This window comes from Canis aureus, chromosome 12, assembly GCF_053574225.1.
Source record: "Canis aureus isolate CA01 chromosome 12, VMU_Caureus_v.1.0, whole genome shotgun sequence".
Taxonomy (NCBI): domain Eukaryota; kingdom Metazoa; phylum Chordata; class Mammalia; order Carnivora; family Canidae; genus Canis; species Canis aureus.
This window is the reverse complement of record NC_135622.1, coordinates 2137040-2155998: the sequence shown is the minus strand read 5'-3', so window position 1 is coordinate 2155998 and position 18959 is coordinate 2137040. Positions and strand designations below refer to the sequence as shown.

The 18959-nt window shown below is 35.5% G+C and overlaps 1 protein-coding gene across 50 annotated transcripts in view; it reads right to left on the bottom strand.

Annotated features, from left to right (window-relative positions):
- LRIG2 (leucine rich repeats and immunoglobulin like domains 2) overlaps positions 1–18959 on the bottom strand; it is a 154815-nt gene that overhangs the window by 16019 nt on the left and 119837 nt on the right. For all 50 annotated transcript variants that reach the window (XM_077916176.1, XM_077916181.1, XM_077916129.1 and 47 more), the window contains 11 exons: positions 16722–16787; positions 14253–14327; positions 13954–14088; positions 13294–13437; positions 13035–13178; positions 12231–12374; positions 11882–12025; positions 9034–9114; positions 8233–8304; positions 8026–8094; positions 3929–4092 (listed from right to left, as the gene is read on the bottom strand). In XM_077916176.1, coding sequence (XP_077772302.1) covers positions 3929–4092; positions 8026–8094; positions 8233–8304; positions 9034–9114; positions 11882–12025; positions 12231–12374; positions 13035–13178; positions 13294–13437; positions 13954–14088; positions 14253–14327; positions 16722–16787 — 1238 coding nt within the window. The remainder of the gene's footprint in view (positions 1–3928; positions 4093–8025; positions 8095–8232; positions 8305–9033; positions 9115–11881; positions 12026–12230; positions 12375–13034; positions 13179–13293; positions 13438–13953; positions 14089–14252; positions 14328–16721; positions 16788–18959) is intronic.

The following is an 18959-nucleotide window of genomic DNA, read 5'->3' as shown; positions in this document are numbered from 1 at the left end:
GAAAGAGTACACGTGGGGTAGGGGCAGAGGGAGAAAAAGAGAATCTTTAAGCAGAGACTGCACAGAGCACAGAGCCTGAGTGGGGTTCAATCCCACGACTTCGAGATCCTGAGCTGAAACCAAGAGTCAGACCCCTAATCAACTACGACTCCCAGGTATCCCCCAAAATAAAACCTTTAAAAATAAATAAAACAATGAATGGGTCAACCAAGAAATCAAAGAAGAAATAAAAAATTACATGAAAACAAATGAAAATGAAGACAGTCCATAATCTCTGGGATGCAGCCAAAAGTGGTTCGAAGAGGAAAGTTTACAGCAATATAGACTTACCTCAGGAAGCAAAAAAAAAAAAATCTCAAATAAACAACTCACCTTATACCTAATGGAGCTAGAAAAAGAAGAAAATCTAAACCTAGCAAAAGTAAGGAAATAATAAAAACAAGAGCAGAAATAAATGACACAGAAACTAAAATAAAATAGAACAGATCAATGAAACCAGGAGCTTGTTCTTTGAAAAGATCAATAAAATTGATAAACCTCTAAGCAAGATTCATTAAAAAAAGAGGACTCAAATAAACAAGATTACTAATGAAAAGAAGAGAAATGACAACCAACACCAAAAAAATAAATAATTGTAACAGAATGTTATGAAAACCTATGTATCATCAAATTGGACAACTTAGAAGAAATAGATAAATTTCTAGAAACATAACCTACTAAAACTAAAATAGGAATAAACAGAAAATTCTAACAGACCAATTAATAGCAATGGAATTGATCAATAACCAAAAAACTCTCAAAAAACCAAGTCTAGGACCAGACTGCTTCACAGGTGAATTCTACCAAACATTTAAAGAAAAATTGATACTCATTCTTCTCAAACTATTCTAAAAAATACAAGAGGAAGGAAAACTTCCAAATTCATTCTATGAAGTCAATATCACCCTAATACCAAAACCAGATAAAGACATGGCAGAAAAAAAAGAGAACTACAGGCCAGTATCTCTTATGAATATAGATGCAAAAATCCTCAACAAAATATCAGCAAACTGAATCCAACAATATGTCAAAAAAATATATACACCCCTATCAAGTGGGATTTTATTACCCCTATCAAGTTACCCCTATCAAGTGGGATTTATTTCCTAGATGCAAGAGTTGCTTAATATGCACAAAACAATGTGACGCGCCATATCAATAACAGAAAGGATAACGATCATATAATCATTTCAACAGATGCAGAAAAAGCATTTGACAAAGTACAACATCCATGTATGATAAAAATCCTCAAAAAGTAGGTCTAGAGGGAATATATCTCAACATACTAAAGTCCTTATATGAAAAACCCACAGCTAACATCCTACTCAATGGTGAAAAACTGAGAGCTTTTCCCCTAAGGTTAGGAATCAGACAAGGATGCTCACTCTCACTACTTTTATTCAACATAGTACTGGAAGTCCTAGCCCAGCAATCTGATTACATAAAGAAATAAAAGGCACAATAGGTAAGAAAGAAGTAAAACTTTCACTATTAACAGATGACATGATACTGTATTTGGAAAACTCTAAAGCCTCCACCTAAATAAACACTACCACTGATAAATTCAGTAAGACTGCAAGACACAAAATCAATGTACAGATATCTGTTGCATTCCTATATGTGAAAAATGAAGCAGCAGAAAGTGAAATTAAGAAAACAATCCCACTTACAACTGCACCAAAAACAACAAAATATCTAGGAATAAACTTAACCAAAGAGGTGAAAAATCTGTACTCTAAAACTATAAAACATTGATGAAAGAAATTAAAGATGATGCAAAGAAACAGAATGACATTCCATGTTCATGGACTGGAAGAACAAATATTGTTAAGATGTCTTTTGTTTGTTTGTTTGTTTGTTTTTTAAGATGTCTATACTACCCAAAGAAATCTACACATTTAATGCAATCCCTATCAAAACACCAAGAGCATTTTTTAATAGAAGTAGACCAAACAATCTGAAAATTTGTATGGAACCAAAAAAGACCTCGTGTAGCCAAAGGAATCTACAAAGAAAAACAAAACGAGATATCACAATTCCAGAGTGCAAGTTATACTGCAACGTGGTAGTAATTAATATGGTATAACAACAGATACAGAGATCACGGACTAGAATAGAAAACCCAGAAATAAACCTAGAACTATATGGTCAATTAATCTTCAACAAAGGAATATACATTGGGAAAAAGTCTCTTCAATAGTGTTGGGAATACTGGTCAGCTACATGTGGAAGAATGATACTGGACCACTTTCTTTCACCATACACAAACATAAACTCAAAATGGAATAAAGACCTAAATGTGAGACCTAAAACCATAAAAATCCTTGAAGAGAGCACAGGCAGTAATAATCTCTCTGACAATGCCCATAGCAATATTTTTCTAGACATGTCTCTTGAGGCAATAGAAACAAAGGCAAAAATAAACTACTGGGGCTACATCAATGTAAAAAATTTCCACAGAGCAAAGGAAACAATCAACAGAACTAAAAGGCAACCTACTGAATAGAAGATCTCTGCAAATGACATATCCGATAAAGGATTAATAACCAAAATATAAAAAGAACGGATACAACACAATACCCCAAAACAAATAGCCCAATAAAAAATGAGCAAGGGTGCCTCAGTGGCACAGTCAGTTCAGCGATTGACTCTTGGTTTCAGCTCATATAGTGATTTCAGGATCATGAGATCTTGTCCTGCATCAGGCTCCATACTCAGTGCAGAATCTGCTTGAGATTCTCTCTCCCCTCCTCTGCTCCTCCCACCCATGTTCTCTTTAAATAAATAAATAAATCTTTTTAAAAAGACAGGCAGAATGGGCAGCCCTGGTGGCACAGCGGTTTAGTGCTGCCTACGGCCCGGGCGGGGTGTGATCCTGGGGACCCGGGATCGAGTCCCACGTCAGGCTCCCTGAGTGGAGCCTGTTTCTCCCTCTGCCTGTGTCTCTGCCTCTCTCTCTCTCCCTCTCCCTCTGTGTCTCTCATGAATAAATAAATAAAGTCTTTTAAAAAAATTAAAAAAAAAATAAAAACAAAAGACAGGCAGAAGACATGAATAGACATTTCCAAAAAAGGACTGGTGATCAACAGATACATGAAAAGATGCTAAACAGCACTCATCATCAGGGAAATGTAAACCATAACCACACTGAGATAGCACCCCTATGTGTATCAGAATGGCTAAAATCAAAATACAAGAAACAACAAGTTTTGGCAAGGATGTGGAGAAACGGAACCCTCCTACACTGTTGATGGGAATGCAAACTGATGCAGCCAATAAGGAAAATAGTATGAAGGTTCCTCAAAAAATTAAAAATAGAACTACCCTACAATCCAGGAGCCACACTAAGTATTTACCCAAAAACTACAAAAACATGAACTGAAAGGGATACATGGCACCCCTAGGTTTATTGCAGCATTATTTACAACAGCCAAATTATAGAAGTAGCTCAAGTGTCCATTTATAAATGAATGGATAAAGAAAATGTATACATACATACTATGTATACAATATATACAGACTATGAAATATTATTCAGCCATAATAAAGAATGAAATGTTACCATCTGCAATGACATGGATGTAGCTAAAGAGTATAATGTAAGTGAAATAAGTCAGAGAAAGACAAATACCACAAAATTTCACTGATATGTGTAATTTAAGAAACTAAACAAACAAGCAAAGAAAAAGAAAGCGGGAAAAAGCAAGAAATGACTTAACTATATAGAACAAACTAATGGTTACTAGGTGGGAGGTGGGTGGGAGGAGGAGGTAAAGAGGAGATGGAGATTAAATAATAAACTTATGATGAAAAAATAATAATAAAAGAAAATAATTTTTTAAAGATAGTAAGTGTGTAGTATACAAAATTTTAAAACAAAAATACAAACCACAAACAAAATCTTTCAGATCCACATTCAGGATGCTTTGCCCTGCCAGCCATTCAGGGTGTGCACAGCTTACATTCACAGAATGCTGGAAGTTATTATCAACCAGCCACTGAAGCAACCACTTCAAATGGCAGTCACAGAGTAAACTGCTTGTGTTCAGAATCCTGCAAAAATAAAGAAGAAAAGAAGTACCCTTTATGTTTTATTCTGTTTCTTCACCATTAAAAGTTTACTGCACACTGTACCCATGCATTTTTCTTGCTAAAACATGTTCAACCTAAATCAAACCAGAAGGAAACAAATTCAGATCGTCAGCCTCGATTCCTCAAATATGTCACTGTCATGCAAGACATCAAGAAAAGGGGTGAAACAAGGGTAAGAGACCCATTTTAGATTAAAGGAGACTAAAAAGTCATTACAACAAAATGCAGTGCATGATTCTTGATTGGAAAAAATATCTACAAGGAACTTTTCTTTGAGATTGGGGAAAGCTGAGTATAAACTGCATGTCAATTAATATTATTTTAACAACTGTAATTTCATTGACTGAGAATAGTATTGTGGCTATATGCAGGAAAACACCCTCATTCTTGGGAAATACATGCTAAGATATTTAGGAGTAAAGTGTTATGATGTCTGCAACTTCCTATCAAATGGCTAAGCAAAATAATAGAGTGTATAGAGAAAAGAGAGAGATAGAGATAGAAACAGATGGGAGGGAGCAGAAAAACATATCACAAATTTAGCAAAAAGTTAACAAGCAGTAAATCTAGGTAAAGGGTATATGGATGTTAACTGTACCTTCCTTTCAATTTTTGAGATTTAAAATTTTCCCTAGAAAAATTTGGGGAAAAGCTTACCATATACACTGCAGCATAGAGATGTTTGTTGTGGAGAAGACAAAATTACTTTCAAATTATTTCATCAAGAATGAAAACACTTCAGCCCTGGGGCAATGTGTACTGCAACTTAAACTAAAAACCAGCGAGATTTTATTTGTTGTCTATAATAGGCCTATAAAACATATCTAAAAAATCAGATAGGTTTTCTCTTAATGACCTGTGACTCTCCCATCCACCTGGAGTTAGTGAAAGCAAATGATATTGAGACACTGTAACTTGCTTTGTGTGTGACAAAAAAATTCCCATCAAGTTGTAAAGTATCTAAGCTCTGATTCCAAAAAAGTTTCAGTCTTCAATGGTATCTCAAAACCCTTATTTGACTAAGGATTATTTTAATTCATCAGGCCAAAAGTTACCTTTTGCATTTAAGAATTCTTAGATTATATTCATTCATTGATAGAGAAATATTTGAGTCTACTCTATGCAAGGCACTGTTCTAGGCTGTGGCGATACAGGCCTCATAAAATTTATGTATTCATTAGAGCCAGGCAATAAAAAATGGCAAAGTACAAAGTCAGAAAGCAAGTGCTATCAAGAAAAACAAAGTTAAGCAAAGATACAGAGAGGCAGCTACCAGTTCAGATAAAAACAGGGAAAAATTCTTTGAAGAGATGGCGTTTGGGCAAAGACCTGAAAGAAGTGAGAGCAAATCCCACAAAGAACTGAGGGGAGAGTGTTGCATACATAGGAAACTATGTGCAAAGGCCTTTAAGCAGACGTCCCCAATGTGCTTGAGGAATAGCAAGGAGGCCACTGAGGCCAGAGCACAGTGAGGAAAGGGATAGTGACAGGAACGAGGTGAGAGAGCTGGGCAGGAAGAGCAGACCATGCATGTGCTGTATTTATACACTAAGAAAAGAACCTGAAGTATTTTCTCCCTTTGTGTGAAGGAAGCCACTGGAAGGTTAAAAATAGAAGAGTGATGTGGTCTGATTTATGATTTCTAAGCATAAGCTAGGCTCATGAGACCTGGACTCAATCCTAATTCGGCAACTTACCTCAAGCAACATACTTAAATGTCTCCAAAATCTCAGTTTCTAGTTCTGGAAAATGAGTTTGAATGCCTATCTCAAAAAAAAATTTGAATAAAGCATTTAGCACAGCGCCTGGACACAGATACCGCTGAATTCACATTACCTTCCTTTATTTCTGTTTCTTTTTCATCTTTCCACACTCACAAGTGGTTGTCTTTGAGTAGTGGGGATCCGGAGACTTGCACTCCCTCTAGGTTTAGCTATGTTTTCTAATATTTCTACCATGATTATATGAGTTTAGTGCAAAATATTTTTTAATTTACATAAGACTCTCCCATCTCCCCCCAGTATTTATGCATAGCACTGTGAAGGTGCTTTCTAGTGAAAGCATAAAGATATATTTTAATAAATATACGATGTAACAGTATTGTAACTATGACTTCGATTTAGAGTGAATCAAAAGCAACCAAAATTTCTCAGCAAAAAAGGTACGTTAAGAGTTTCCTCCATCAGCAGTTTGTTTAAACCAATTCTCAAATTATCAAATGACTGAAGACTGAAACTACACTCTCCGCTTTCACCTACTACCTAAATTACATTTTATACTGAGCTCTCATAACAGAAGTAATAATTTTATTGTTGGCCCTTGGACTATCATGAGGAAAAAAATAGTTAATACTAAGTTGTGCCCTTAACAGTTAAGCCTAGGAGAAATAACTCGAAATATTTCAATAGACTTCTCCCCCTGCCTCTGCAAAGTACCCCCCAAATAAAGAGCCACTTAAAAAGTCTGGCAGAAAATAATTAATGATGATTTCCATAACATTTTTATTTTATTAATATTAGCTATTCAATTTTCACTATGTGCCAGGCTCTGTATTGAGCATATTAGTTTCCTAATATATTTAGAGGAAAAAAAATTCAAACTCCTTCTGACTCAATAGGCCTAGGTGGTCTGCTTCCTGCTTAACCCTCTGACCTCATCTCCTACCATTCTTCCTCTTGCTCTTTTCCAGCCACACTAGTGTCTTTGCTGTTCATCAAGCATAAGAAGCAAGCTCCTACCTCAGGGCCTTTTCACTTGCTGTTCTCTGTGCCTAGAATGACCTTCACCCAGTATTCAACACTTTGTCACTCACTAAAGGTCCTGACTTAGATGCTGTTATCTCCAAAAAGCCTTCCCTCACTATTTTATCTAAAATGATAATCCTGCTCACTCCCCATATGTGTGGCCCACCTTTATTTTCCTTTAGAACTCTTATTACCTGATAAGATATTATCGATCTACTGATTCTTTGACTTCCTTACTAGAAATTATTTTAATATACGGTAAGGATAGAGACTTGGTCTTGTTCACTACCGTGTTTTTAGCATCTAGAACAGTACCTTACGTAGCAGATGAGAATAAATATTTCCCGAATAAACAGATTATCTAATTTTATCCTAATTTGTCACAGCAATGTCAAGTTGTTCTAAAAGTTTCTAAATGCTTACTATGAATTTCTATCCTTATCTTATCACAAACCAGTTCTGGTCCACAATCCTTCCTTTGTTTTAGTCCACTGATGCTTAACATTGGCTGAATATTCAAATCACCAGAGTTTAAAATTAGTACCAATGTTCAACTAACCACCCCTCCTCCTGGGAAATATCTAAACCAATAACAGCAATTTTTTAAAAAGCATGAATGAAAAAGGACATAAAATAATATGTGTTTTTCAGCTGCAACTATTTAACAGTGTTTGACCATTTTATTAACTTGAAAAAAAAGATTAGAGACATCCTCTCTGACCATTATACTGAAAGTGCTGGATTACCTCCAACAAGTTACCTAATACCTTAAGTATATTAGGATTAACTGTAATCCACCCTCAGGTTTCCAGCTTCAGAGGGTTGGGAACACATTTTTCCAATAATCCAAAAGTAAATGGGGTGGGGGAGGAACAGGAGGATATAGGGAAAGCACAAGGAACATGCTAAGGTCTCTTTAACTATAAGCATAAGTAAAACATAAGGTCTGGTGCCACAAACTCCAGGCTTTTTGATTCTGGGTTATTTTAAAATTATATCCAGCCACTAAAATAACTGAATATTAAAACTCTTTTTTCCCCCCTGCCTAAACTGCATGTTTTGGGAATCATATGGGTCACATTCATCACACTTAAGCACAAGCATGGATAATGATCTAATGATTGGTGACAAAAAGATTTAAGTTACGTACAGTTCTTTCAAGCGAGTCTGAGAAAAAGCATTTTCTTGGATAGACATTATAGCATTGTTGTTCAAATCTCTGAAATGAAGAGAAATTAAACATTACCAGTCACCATTTCTACAATTAAATTATATAAACACTTGAAATGGTCATGAGAACTTCTGCTAATAGCAAAGATTATTTATACACTGAGCAAAATGGATGCAAAATACTTACAGATGCTCAAGGGATTCAAGACCAATGAATGCTTTCTTTGTAATTGACTTAATTTGATTTCCTTGTAAGATTCTGAAATACAAACAGATCTCCTAATAAAGCTTTCCACTAAGAAAACTTAATTCATTAAATCAAACATTTACCTATAAAAAGTGAAAATAAGTTTAACATGCATTTTTTAGAAAGTTGTGAACCTTTATAACCAACCAATGCAAAGCACAGAATGAAGGCCTCTATTAAGAGGTTGGAACTCAACGAGGTGCCTGTGAGCAGCCATCTGGACCATGATGCACTGATAGTTTTCATATGAGAAACTGGATTATAGTCCCAATCTCCCCCTTTTTAGCAAATGATCAGGTCAAAGATTTTCAGACTAGTGGGAAGCCTTGGAGAAATTCTCAGGAGAGAATATTTAAAATCTTACTTCAGAGAATTCCTTTCTAGATAAATTACCCATAAATCTCATATGATTAAAAAGATGACTGGTTCAACTCTGGTTTCTCAGTGCATTTCTTTTACTTGAATAGAAATTCTAGTACTATGAATTATTTCTCTTTGAGTGCCCACAGGCAAGCTTTCCATAGAAAATTGTCCCACCACTGAATGAATCAATGAATGAATGAATGAATAAAATGTAAAACCACCAATAAACAAAAAACGTAACAAAAAGCTTCTTCCTCTCGTGGATGAGTCAAAAGGCTGGCTTTCCAGCCATAGCAATAAGATATAATCCAATCACATTTAAAATTGGTTCTTGAAAATATATCTTTATAGACATATATAAATATTATAAACACATACAATTTAGTGAGACTTGTGAGTCCAGAAAAAGCTTCACTTGCATCTTCTATGGCCCATGAAATTTCATTGTTTCTTAAATTTCTAAAAATATTGCAGAGAAAGGTTATTTTAGTTAACATGACCATAATAGCACTGGGAATCATCCTGGCATAGTAATGCTAATTTTCTCATCCTTATTTTAACAGTTATTTAAGATAAAGACTCAACTCGTATTTTTTAAAGAATATCTGCAATAAGCAAGTAAGAACTCTGTCTCATAAGTAAAGGATAAAGCTGGCCTTGATAAATAAATTAAGTAACCTGCTAGGAGTTTTTTTTTTTAAAGAAAGATTTTATTGATTTATCCATGAGAGACACAGAAAGAGAGAGGCAAGAGACATAGGCAGAGAAGCAGGCTACCCTTAGGGAAGTGGGACTCAATCCATGAACTCCAGGATCATGCCCTGAGCCGAAGGCAGAGCTTAACCTCTGAGCCATCCAGGCATCCCCCTGCTAAGAGTATTAATCTTCCTACCTAATAGCCCCTAATTTTGTTAGCATATTAAAAATTATAGTCAGGGTCCTGCAAAAAGCAGGAGGATTTCAAGATGCAGGGGATATGGCCCACAAATGTGATTTTAGACTAATGGGATTTCTGGGTGACCCAAGCTTTCTCATGAGCCCTTAAAACTAAAATGGCTAATAAAGAATAATATCAGTATAGAGCTTCATAGATTGACAGCAATTCAACATACCCCCTGGGAAGCAAGACCCATGAACACCCATGCGCTAGAGTGATCACTGCTATTTTTAAAAGGAAAAGTATGGTTCTTTTAAATTCCACTGTTGCATTCTCAGAGGAAATGCAATTGCACCACACAGTGTCCTGCTGAAAGAAGTATTAATTACAGATATTTAATCACTTTTGCTTCCTTAAAGTCATCTCATAATACAACACAAAGCTCTTTTCCTTATAATACATTTTAAGTTGTGTGAGTAATGGTAAGGAGATGGGAGATCATCTTCCCATTTAGCTATATCTTTATTTGAAGTGAAAGCTAACAGGTTCATTTTGTTTTACTAAGGAATAAACATTGAAACAATTGATGGCTCAACATTCCAAGACCTCCCCCCTCCTCCAGAGTACAGCATACAAAGAACTCACTGACCAAAGGGAGTAGGAAGTATATACTCTGGCAGGAGTATTGGCCTAAAGCCAGAATTTCTCAGATTTTATCCTAATTCTGCCTTAACTATCTCCATGGCATCATTTATTTCTGCAATTACTTTCCTAAACTTTAATATTAAAAGTAATAATCCATAGTATACTGAAAGAACCTGCTTGCCATTCTTTGAACTGCCAAAAGGCTGCAGCTGCATGTGATACAAGTTCTTGGATTTGAACTGTTCTAGGTTCATCTCTAACAATGTAGAAAAAACAAAAATCACTTAATTTTTCAAGGCCAAATCTGAAGGAAGACTACCTCACTAAGTTAAAAAAAAAATCAAACTAACTTGTGCAGGTATACACACCTTCATAAAATTATCATGCTTTCTCTCTCACTGATGGCTAGGTCTCAAAGTTGGGAACTTGCCTTTTTTCTGAGACCATTTATCAACTCGGAGCCTGATGACCAAAAAGTCATCTTCAGGAACATTAATAATCTACATATTATACTAACTAGCCTTTTTCTCTTATTCTGCTCTGCTTGAAATCACTATATTTCATTAAAATACCTCTTCGTTCAATTACATTTCATGACAAGAGTAAAACATCCAACTTACAGAACCCTAGACTTTTAGAGTTGAAATTGCTTATAGCAACCATTTACTCCTATGTCCATCCTCCACTGGATAGACACATGGAAAATGACACCCAGGGAAGGTTAAGTGATTCTGTTCATCTGACAGTATGGTAGAAAGCACATGAGCTTTAGTGTCAACAGATCTAGGTTCTAATGCTGGTTCAAACATTTACAAGCTGTGTGACTTTATTCTGAATGTGCCTGATTTTGTCTAATCTCTGAAACTAAGCAAGGTCAGGCCTGGTTAGTACTTGGATGAAAGACCAGCTGGGAATACAAGTTGTGTAACTTTAAACAACCATTTTAATCTCTCTCAACCTCAGTCTCCTGATATGGAAAAGAGCAATAACATCCTAGTATTCTGAAAGCACCTAGCACATATCAGATCATCGATAAACGTTAAGTTTTTTCTATTCAAGGTTATGCAGCAAATTAACAATGAACAGTGCACCTGCCAGAGTTGCTCCCGCAACACATCCTACATCCTGCTGAATGAGGAGTAGTTGTTTTCTGATAGTAGTTCCAGGTCAGAAGACAAGAAAATATGCATACTTGACTAGCAGTTCTGTTTTATTCCACAGTAACTAGCACTATAAGAGATACTTTGTTGTTTAGTTGATTAAATTCAGAATTAAAGTACAAAGTGAACTGGCTAAAGATAAATAAGATTTATGTGTGCGGATAGAGACAAATAAGATTGACTGGCCCCAGGGTATAAGAGAGAAGAACAACTGCAAAATATTAATATAAATGTGAAAAAAAAACCATAAACATGTAGCTTGATTAGCTGTTTTAATTTGCTTTACAATTTATTCTTAAAGATTCTATTTATTTGAGAGAGAGAGAGCATGAGCAAGGGGAGGGGCAGAGGGACAAGCAGACTCCCCATTGAGCGGGGAACCCAATGTGGGGCTGGATCTCAGGACCCTGAGATCATGACCTGAACTGAAGTTAGACACTTAACCAACTAAGCCATGCACAGTTTACTATTTACTGTTAAATAGTAAATATTTACTTTACTGTTTTAAAAAAAATTTGCAAAAAAAAAGGACAGATGTACTTACAGTGTCTGAAGATTGGAAAGAAACCTAAATACACCATCAGCAATGTGAGTGACTCTGTTGTCCCCTAAATTCAGTCTTTCCAGTAAGCTTAGACCCACAAAGGCAGATTTATCCAAGCGTGTCAACTGGTTATAGGACAAATCACTAAAAACAGGAAACATGAAGGATAAGAAATTCATTGTATTTTAATTCAACTTTCCTATTCTCGTTCTATTTACATGATTAATTTAGGGCTTTCAACAAACTTCTAATGAAGAGGGATGTTAGATCTCATTATTGGCCACGGGAGTGATTTATTCCAAACTACTCTAGTCTCACAGCCTCCACTGAAATGCCATCCAACACTCACAGTTCAGATAGTCTTTGGCAGAACTCCCATGCATCAGGGCTGATTCTTTCAACAGCATTCTGGCTCACATAGAGCTGTTGTAACATTCGCAAGCCATACAACCACCCCTTGTTCACTTCTGTAAGGTTATTATGCTCTAGTTCTCTGCAGAATTAGAGAAAGAAAGGAAAAAATATGTTTCAAAATAAGGCACTGCAATGAGAAAATACCAAAACTCCATTAGGTCTTGCTCAGAGAGGCATATATACTTTTGCTCAATCCAAGTGAACCAACAAATTCTACTGAATAAATATTTATATTTTACTTACAATTTACTGCTAGAAGGTAGGAAGACTGTCTAAAAAAATCCAGATCTATAAAATCAACACACTAAGAGGTTTGATATACCTGTTCGAGGTAAATCCTGATAATTTTCATCAGCTCCAAACATTAAGAAAATACAAACCTTTTAGATGAAATGTTTGGGTTTTTTTTAAAGTAGGCTCTATTCCCTGTGTGAAGCCAGACATGGGGCTTGAACTCGTGACCCTGAGATCAAGACCTGAGCTGAGATCAAGAATCGGCCTTAACTGACTGAGCCACCCTGGAGCCCCTTGATGAAATGTCTGTAAGAATGATGAAAAGAATACCAGTTTGATAACAAAGCTTAAAGAGCTTTGTTATACACTTATTTGACATCAGAGAAGGGAGAAAGAACTAATGTACTTGGGTATAAATTAAATCAATTATCCTAGCCATATGTCACTGACAAGTCCCCTCAGACCACTTTCCTAATAATATTCTATTTTAGTTCATAGTACTTACAATTCTTCCATGTTATCCAAGCCAAAAAAAGCTCCATCCTTAAGTCTGCTAATACCATTCCGCTGCATCTTCAAAGATCTTAAGGAGTCAAGCCCTTGGAATGTCAGACCTTCCACCACTTTAATCCTGTTTCTCTTAAGTTCCCTTTAACAAAAATAGTTTTACAGTCAGAAATTTGCCAATTTGCTCTAATAATAATTAAAATAATTTAAAATAAAAAAAACCAATCTTCTTAAAATCCATCTATTTAGTTACTCACAAGAACTGAAGGTGAGGTAGCTTGAAAATCTTGGGTGGAATCATGCTGATTCTGTTCCTGTTTAATTTTACCACTAGTAAGGAACTAGATAAATTATCAAAGCAACCAGCCTCTAAGATGGTTATCCTATTATTACTCAAATTTCTAAAATGAAAAAGATAACAAAAAAATTTAGTGAAACAAAACATTCTAAAACCTGACAGCTACCCAAAGTCTATGAGTGGGCCCCAGCTCTACCACTTAGCAACTATACACAACTTAACAAATCATTTAACTACTCTGTTTCTTCAACTACAAAATAAGGATAATACCTACTTCATTTAGGTTCGAACAATTCATATGAATATGCCTTATAAACTGTAGAACACTAGCACACATGCTGATTATCATTATATAGGATAAGCCACTGTAACAAATCAATTCTATTTAATACCTTTATAAAACTGTTAGTAAAAACATCCAGAATTATACCTCAAAAATTACCATGGATGCTTAATATTTTCTGACAACAGGAGACAAAAAAACTACCACCCAAAAAAACCGACACTAGATTTGTTTCACATAGGCATATCAAAATCACAATAAATAACACACATTTCTGGGAAGTATCAATAAATAATAAATATGCACATTAAAATAAGTCTAGTTTAAACTACTTACAGGTATTTAAGCTGCATTCGAGGAAATGAAGACGTCTTAATTTCTGATATTATATTTGAACTGAGATCTAAATTCTCGAGAGCAGGGTAAAACTGAAACACTTCTGCATTTATTTCTGGGATTATATTATGGACTCTATAAAAAAAAAAAAAAAAAGATTGTAATGAAGCTATTGCCAGAGACCCATCCCAGGCCCCAAAGATGTTAAATAATTAGGATAAAAAAGAAGAGTACCTAAAACAAAAGATTTAAAGCTGTACCATTCATAATTTAAAAGATCTGAAATCTGATTTACTTACAATGAGAGTAGAGTGATATTAGAGGTTGGTTCTCCAAAATATGGGATTTCTGTTAGCTCATTATAATTCATTTTCCTAGGCAAAGGGGAAAAACAGATTTTAAAGTTTAGAGGGGGAAATGCTGTCTCTTGAGTTCTGGCTTCTAGCTAATAATTATTTAGGACAGGTGCCAAATTTGAAAAAGGCATATGACTCAGAATGAATTAGACTAAATGGATTATGCTGAGAAATTAAAGGTTTTTTTTAAAGATTGATTGATTGATTACAGACAAAGAGAAAGAGAGAGAGAGGGGCAGAGACACAGGAGGAGGGAGAAGCAGGCTCCATGCCAGGAGCCTGACGTGGGACTCAATCCCAGGACTCCAGGATCGCGCCCTTGGCCAAAGGCAGGTGCTAAACCACTGAGCCACCCAGGGATCCCCGAAATTAAAGATTTTAATAAGAAATATTTTGCTGTAATGCAGATCTATGATTGATACAAATATTTTGCACATTAAGTATTTTTAATCCCAGCAAGGTTCCTGGTTCCTCGAAGTTACTTTTCTGACAGCTAATTTCAGACCTTCTTAAAGAAGAAATAATTAAACTATCCATATCTATTTATATATTTACTTATAATAAGATAAAAATTATAAATTGAGTAAATTTTTAAAATACACTCATTTTTTAAAGTTATCCAAAGTATAAAGAAGATGTGGTTTATGTATACAATAGAATATTACTCAGCCATTAGAAACGACAAATACCCACCATTTGCTTCAACGTGGATGGAACTGGAGGGTATTATGCTGAGTGAAATAAGTCAATCGGAGAAGGACAAACAGTGTGTGTTCTCATTCATTTGGGAAATATAAATAATAGTGAAAGGGAATATAAGGGAAGGGAGAAGAAATGGGTAGGAAATATCAGAAAGGGAGACAGAACATAAAGACTCCTAACTCTGGAAAACGAACTAGGGGTGGTGGAAGGGGAGGAGGGCAGGGGGTGGGGGTGAATGCGTGACGGGCACTGAGGGGGGCACTTGACGGGATGAGCACTGGGTGTTACTCTGTATGTTGGTAAATTGAACACCAATAAAAAATAAATTTATTAAAAAAGAAGTTGTCCAAAGTTTTTTAAGTTATTCAAAGTGAGATGAATCTGCCCAAGAGATGGAGCCTATGATTAATTTTATAGATGACATGTCGCCATCTGATCCTAGCAACTCTTTAAACATGTCTCCAGTGTTTTATTTATTTTTTTAAAGATTTTATTTATTTATTCATGAGAGACACAGACAGAGACACAGGCAGAGGGAGAAGCAGGCTCCATGCAGGGAGCCTGATGTGGGACTCGATCCCGGGTCTCCAGGATCACTCCCTGGGCCAAAGGCAGTGCTAAACCACTGAGCCACCCAGGCTGCCTGTCTCCAGTGTTTTAGTAGCAAAATTAATATCACATTTCACTAACCTGGTTTTCTTTTTTTTTTTTTTCTTTACCCTGGTTTTCAATCACTGAACAACCTCAATAATCTAGACTACAGAAAAGAAGTCCAGAAGTCCAGAAATAAAAGGACTCCAAGAAACCAGCCGAAGTTACAAAGATCATGTCATAGAGCTCATGCATTTCCCACTGAAGCATTTTCAGGACTTCCTTCAGTGCCTACTCTTTCAGCTAAATAAGCCTGTCAATTGTTCATTCAATGCACAGCAGACCAAAACCAGTCAATTTGGAGCAGACACAGAGGGAATTCAAGGACAATGAGAGCATGAAGCTACCCCTGTCAGTAAGAAATTAAAAAGAAAAATCTGAAGGTTCTGGCATCTTAGCATAATGGCAAACAGGCCTCGAGAGTTGTGCCTCTGGAAACATCACAATGCAATAACTGGTATTAATAGTATTTTAGAAAATTTCCTCCAAAAAATACATAATACATCTCTGTATTAAAGGAAAAACTTCAGTGAAGTGGAAAACTGAACTATATTAATCACTGCATCACAGACAATACAAGAAATACCATATTTCAGGTAAATCTTACTTTTTTTTAAGTAAGCTCCACACTGGGGATAGAAAATGATAGTTACCTGAGATCAAGAGTCAGACACAACCAACTGAGCCACCTAGGCACCCCCCACATAACTCTACATTAGACATGATGCTTAACACAACAAAGAATTTCACTGGTTGAAACTGGCAAAAAAAAAAAAAAAAAAACCCACACACAAGCAAAATATATTTACTCTGAAAAGGGAGGGGGAAAAACGTATTTTTGGTCCTAAGAAAGTAGACAGAATATTTCTACACAGTTGCAAACTAATCACCAACCTAATGGCATAAAGCCCAGAGAGTCTGTAATAGTAGCAAAGCCAAAGACAACAGTTTAGGCTTTTAAACAATGTCTTTTAAATATTTTCTGTCAATTTTTTGACAGCGAAATGCTGTCTACCTCTAAGAGCTTAATTTAAATTTAAACAAATAAAAATAACTTACACTTCTCGTAACGTTTCAGATTCCAAGCTGATGTTCCAGTTAGACAACCGATTATGACTCAGATCCCTAGTGGAGGACAAAAGATCATTCTTAGTCTAGTGTTGGAAAACAGACTTAAAGAAAAAAAAAAACTGAATTAAAACATAATCTAAAAGCCCTATCAAATGTGAATTTAAGTAGGACATGCAAAAAGGAAGAAATGTTTATAAAGGATAAGTAAATATCTAGATTTCAAAATAGCTCTTTGATTTTTTCATTTTTATGAGGTTTTAAAAAAAACTAACTAGAGAATACACTCACATGGTTCAAGATATCAAAAAGTATAAAAGGAAATACAGTAAGGCTCCTACCCTGTCACTAGCTATACGATTTCCCTCCCCAACAGCAACAAATGAAAATAAACCATTTCTTGTGCAGTGGCCATTTTATGCATGCATTAGCAAATGCATTTATAAAAATGGTAGAATAATTTACACACTAATTTACCCTTACTCTTTTCACTTAACAATACATGTGATAAATCATTCCACAGCAGTACTATAAAGTTTCTTCATCCCTTTTAGTGATTACCTTATCCTTTACTGGAATGGACTATACATATTTTTAAAAGAAAAATATACTTTTTAAATAATATTGCAAAATATAATATGTAATATTATAACATACATTATATTTAGCAGTAGATAAAAGAAAATAGATTTCACAAGGCAAGAAAGTGAGCTTCTATATTAGAACTGAGGTTGAAAAAAAAAAAAAATGAAAAAAAAAAAAAAAAAAAAAGAACTGAGGTTGACCGTATCCTTGATAGAGATACGGTCTTCCTAAAAAAAAAAAAGCAATCTAGCTCTGAGGAAGAAAAATCAATCTCCAAATTAGGTTAATTATGATGACTGGTGGTGGTGGTGGCGGCGGCAACCAACATTTATTAAGCCTCAGGCACTCTTCTATGCACTTTATACATATTAAGTGCCTAAAACCACACAACAACATTACGAGGCATACTTTTATAATCCTTATTTGCCTAGGTCAGAGACAGGTAAGATTAATAATTTCTCAATCCAAGGTCATACAGCTGATAAGTGAGGAAGCTATAAACTTGAAATTCCATCTCACTTCTAGCAAGTAGTTTGTTAGATATAGCAGAGATTTCACTGAAATTAGTCATAAGTCTAAATATTTAAATAGGCTTTAAAAATTCACCTTGTTGCTTCCTGGCATCTTTACAAGGCTGAAGTGGAATCCAGCCCACACAAGCTGTCTGCCCAAGACATGTATTATACATTACAATATGGCTAGCAATAGGGACACACCAGAGAAACATTACGGATCACTTTATCTCACTGTGTGACCACAGGCAGTTGACAGATGCATGCATGTCTGAATGATGTCTCTATCACAGCAGAACAATTTGTTCTCAGCTAGATTCATGTCTGTCCATCTGTAAAATTTAGCCACTTTCATTTAGGAGCTTAATTTACACCGTAAGGTAAGTAAGGCTAGATGAAACCATCCCTTTTCCACAACAGTTCTAATACCTTTATTCCAAGATACCTGGCACCAGGTATCAGCTCAAGGACACTCATGACTAGGGGTATGCATTGGGAAATGTTAGAGATAAAAATAGGAATATATTCCACATCCAACTCACACTTGCTACTAAACAACACTGGATAAGTGAAAAGATATTTATTGTGGCATTTCAACTAAAGAAATTCAACTCTTCTAATTTAAGTTAGATAGTCCACATTCTGCTCCTAGGGGGCTGGTCTGGCAAATAGAGAGCAACTCTCATCTGTATAGCAGGCTACATAGTGTGATTTAATTCCATACCTGATGCTTGTTAAAAATTTAACTTTTTTCCCTTTTATAGATTAAGAGCTTTGATTTTAATCATAACAGCGCTTCTAATGCCTTCTCAAACCCTAATGTCCCTGGCAATGTAACTCTTGATTGTACTCATCTCCTATAGTTCTCTCATGGATGTCAATGACCAGATAATCACATTTAAAGAAAATTATTATTGGGACCCTGGTGGCTCAATGGTTAAGCATCTGCCTTTGGCTCAGGGCGTGATCCCACATCCCAGGATGGAGTCCCCCCGCCATCAGGCTCCCTGAAAAGAGCCTGCCTCTCCATCTGTCTATGTCTCTGCCTCTCTGTGTCTCTCATGAATAAATAAAAATATTTTTTTTAAAAAGAAAATTATTATTAAAGGAACCTAAAGCAATTAAGTTAACC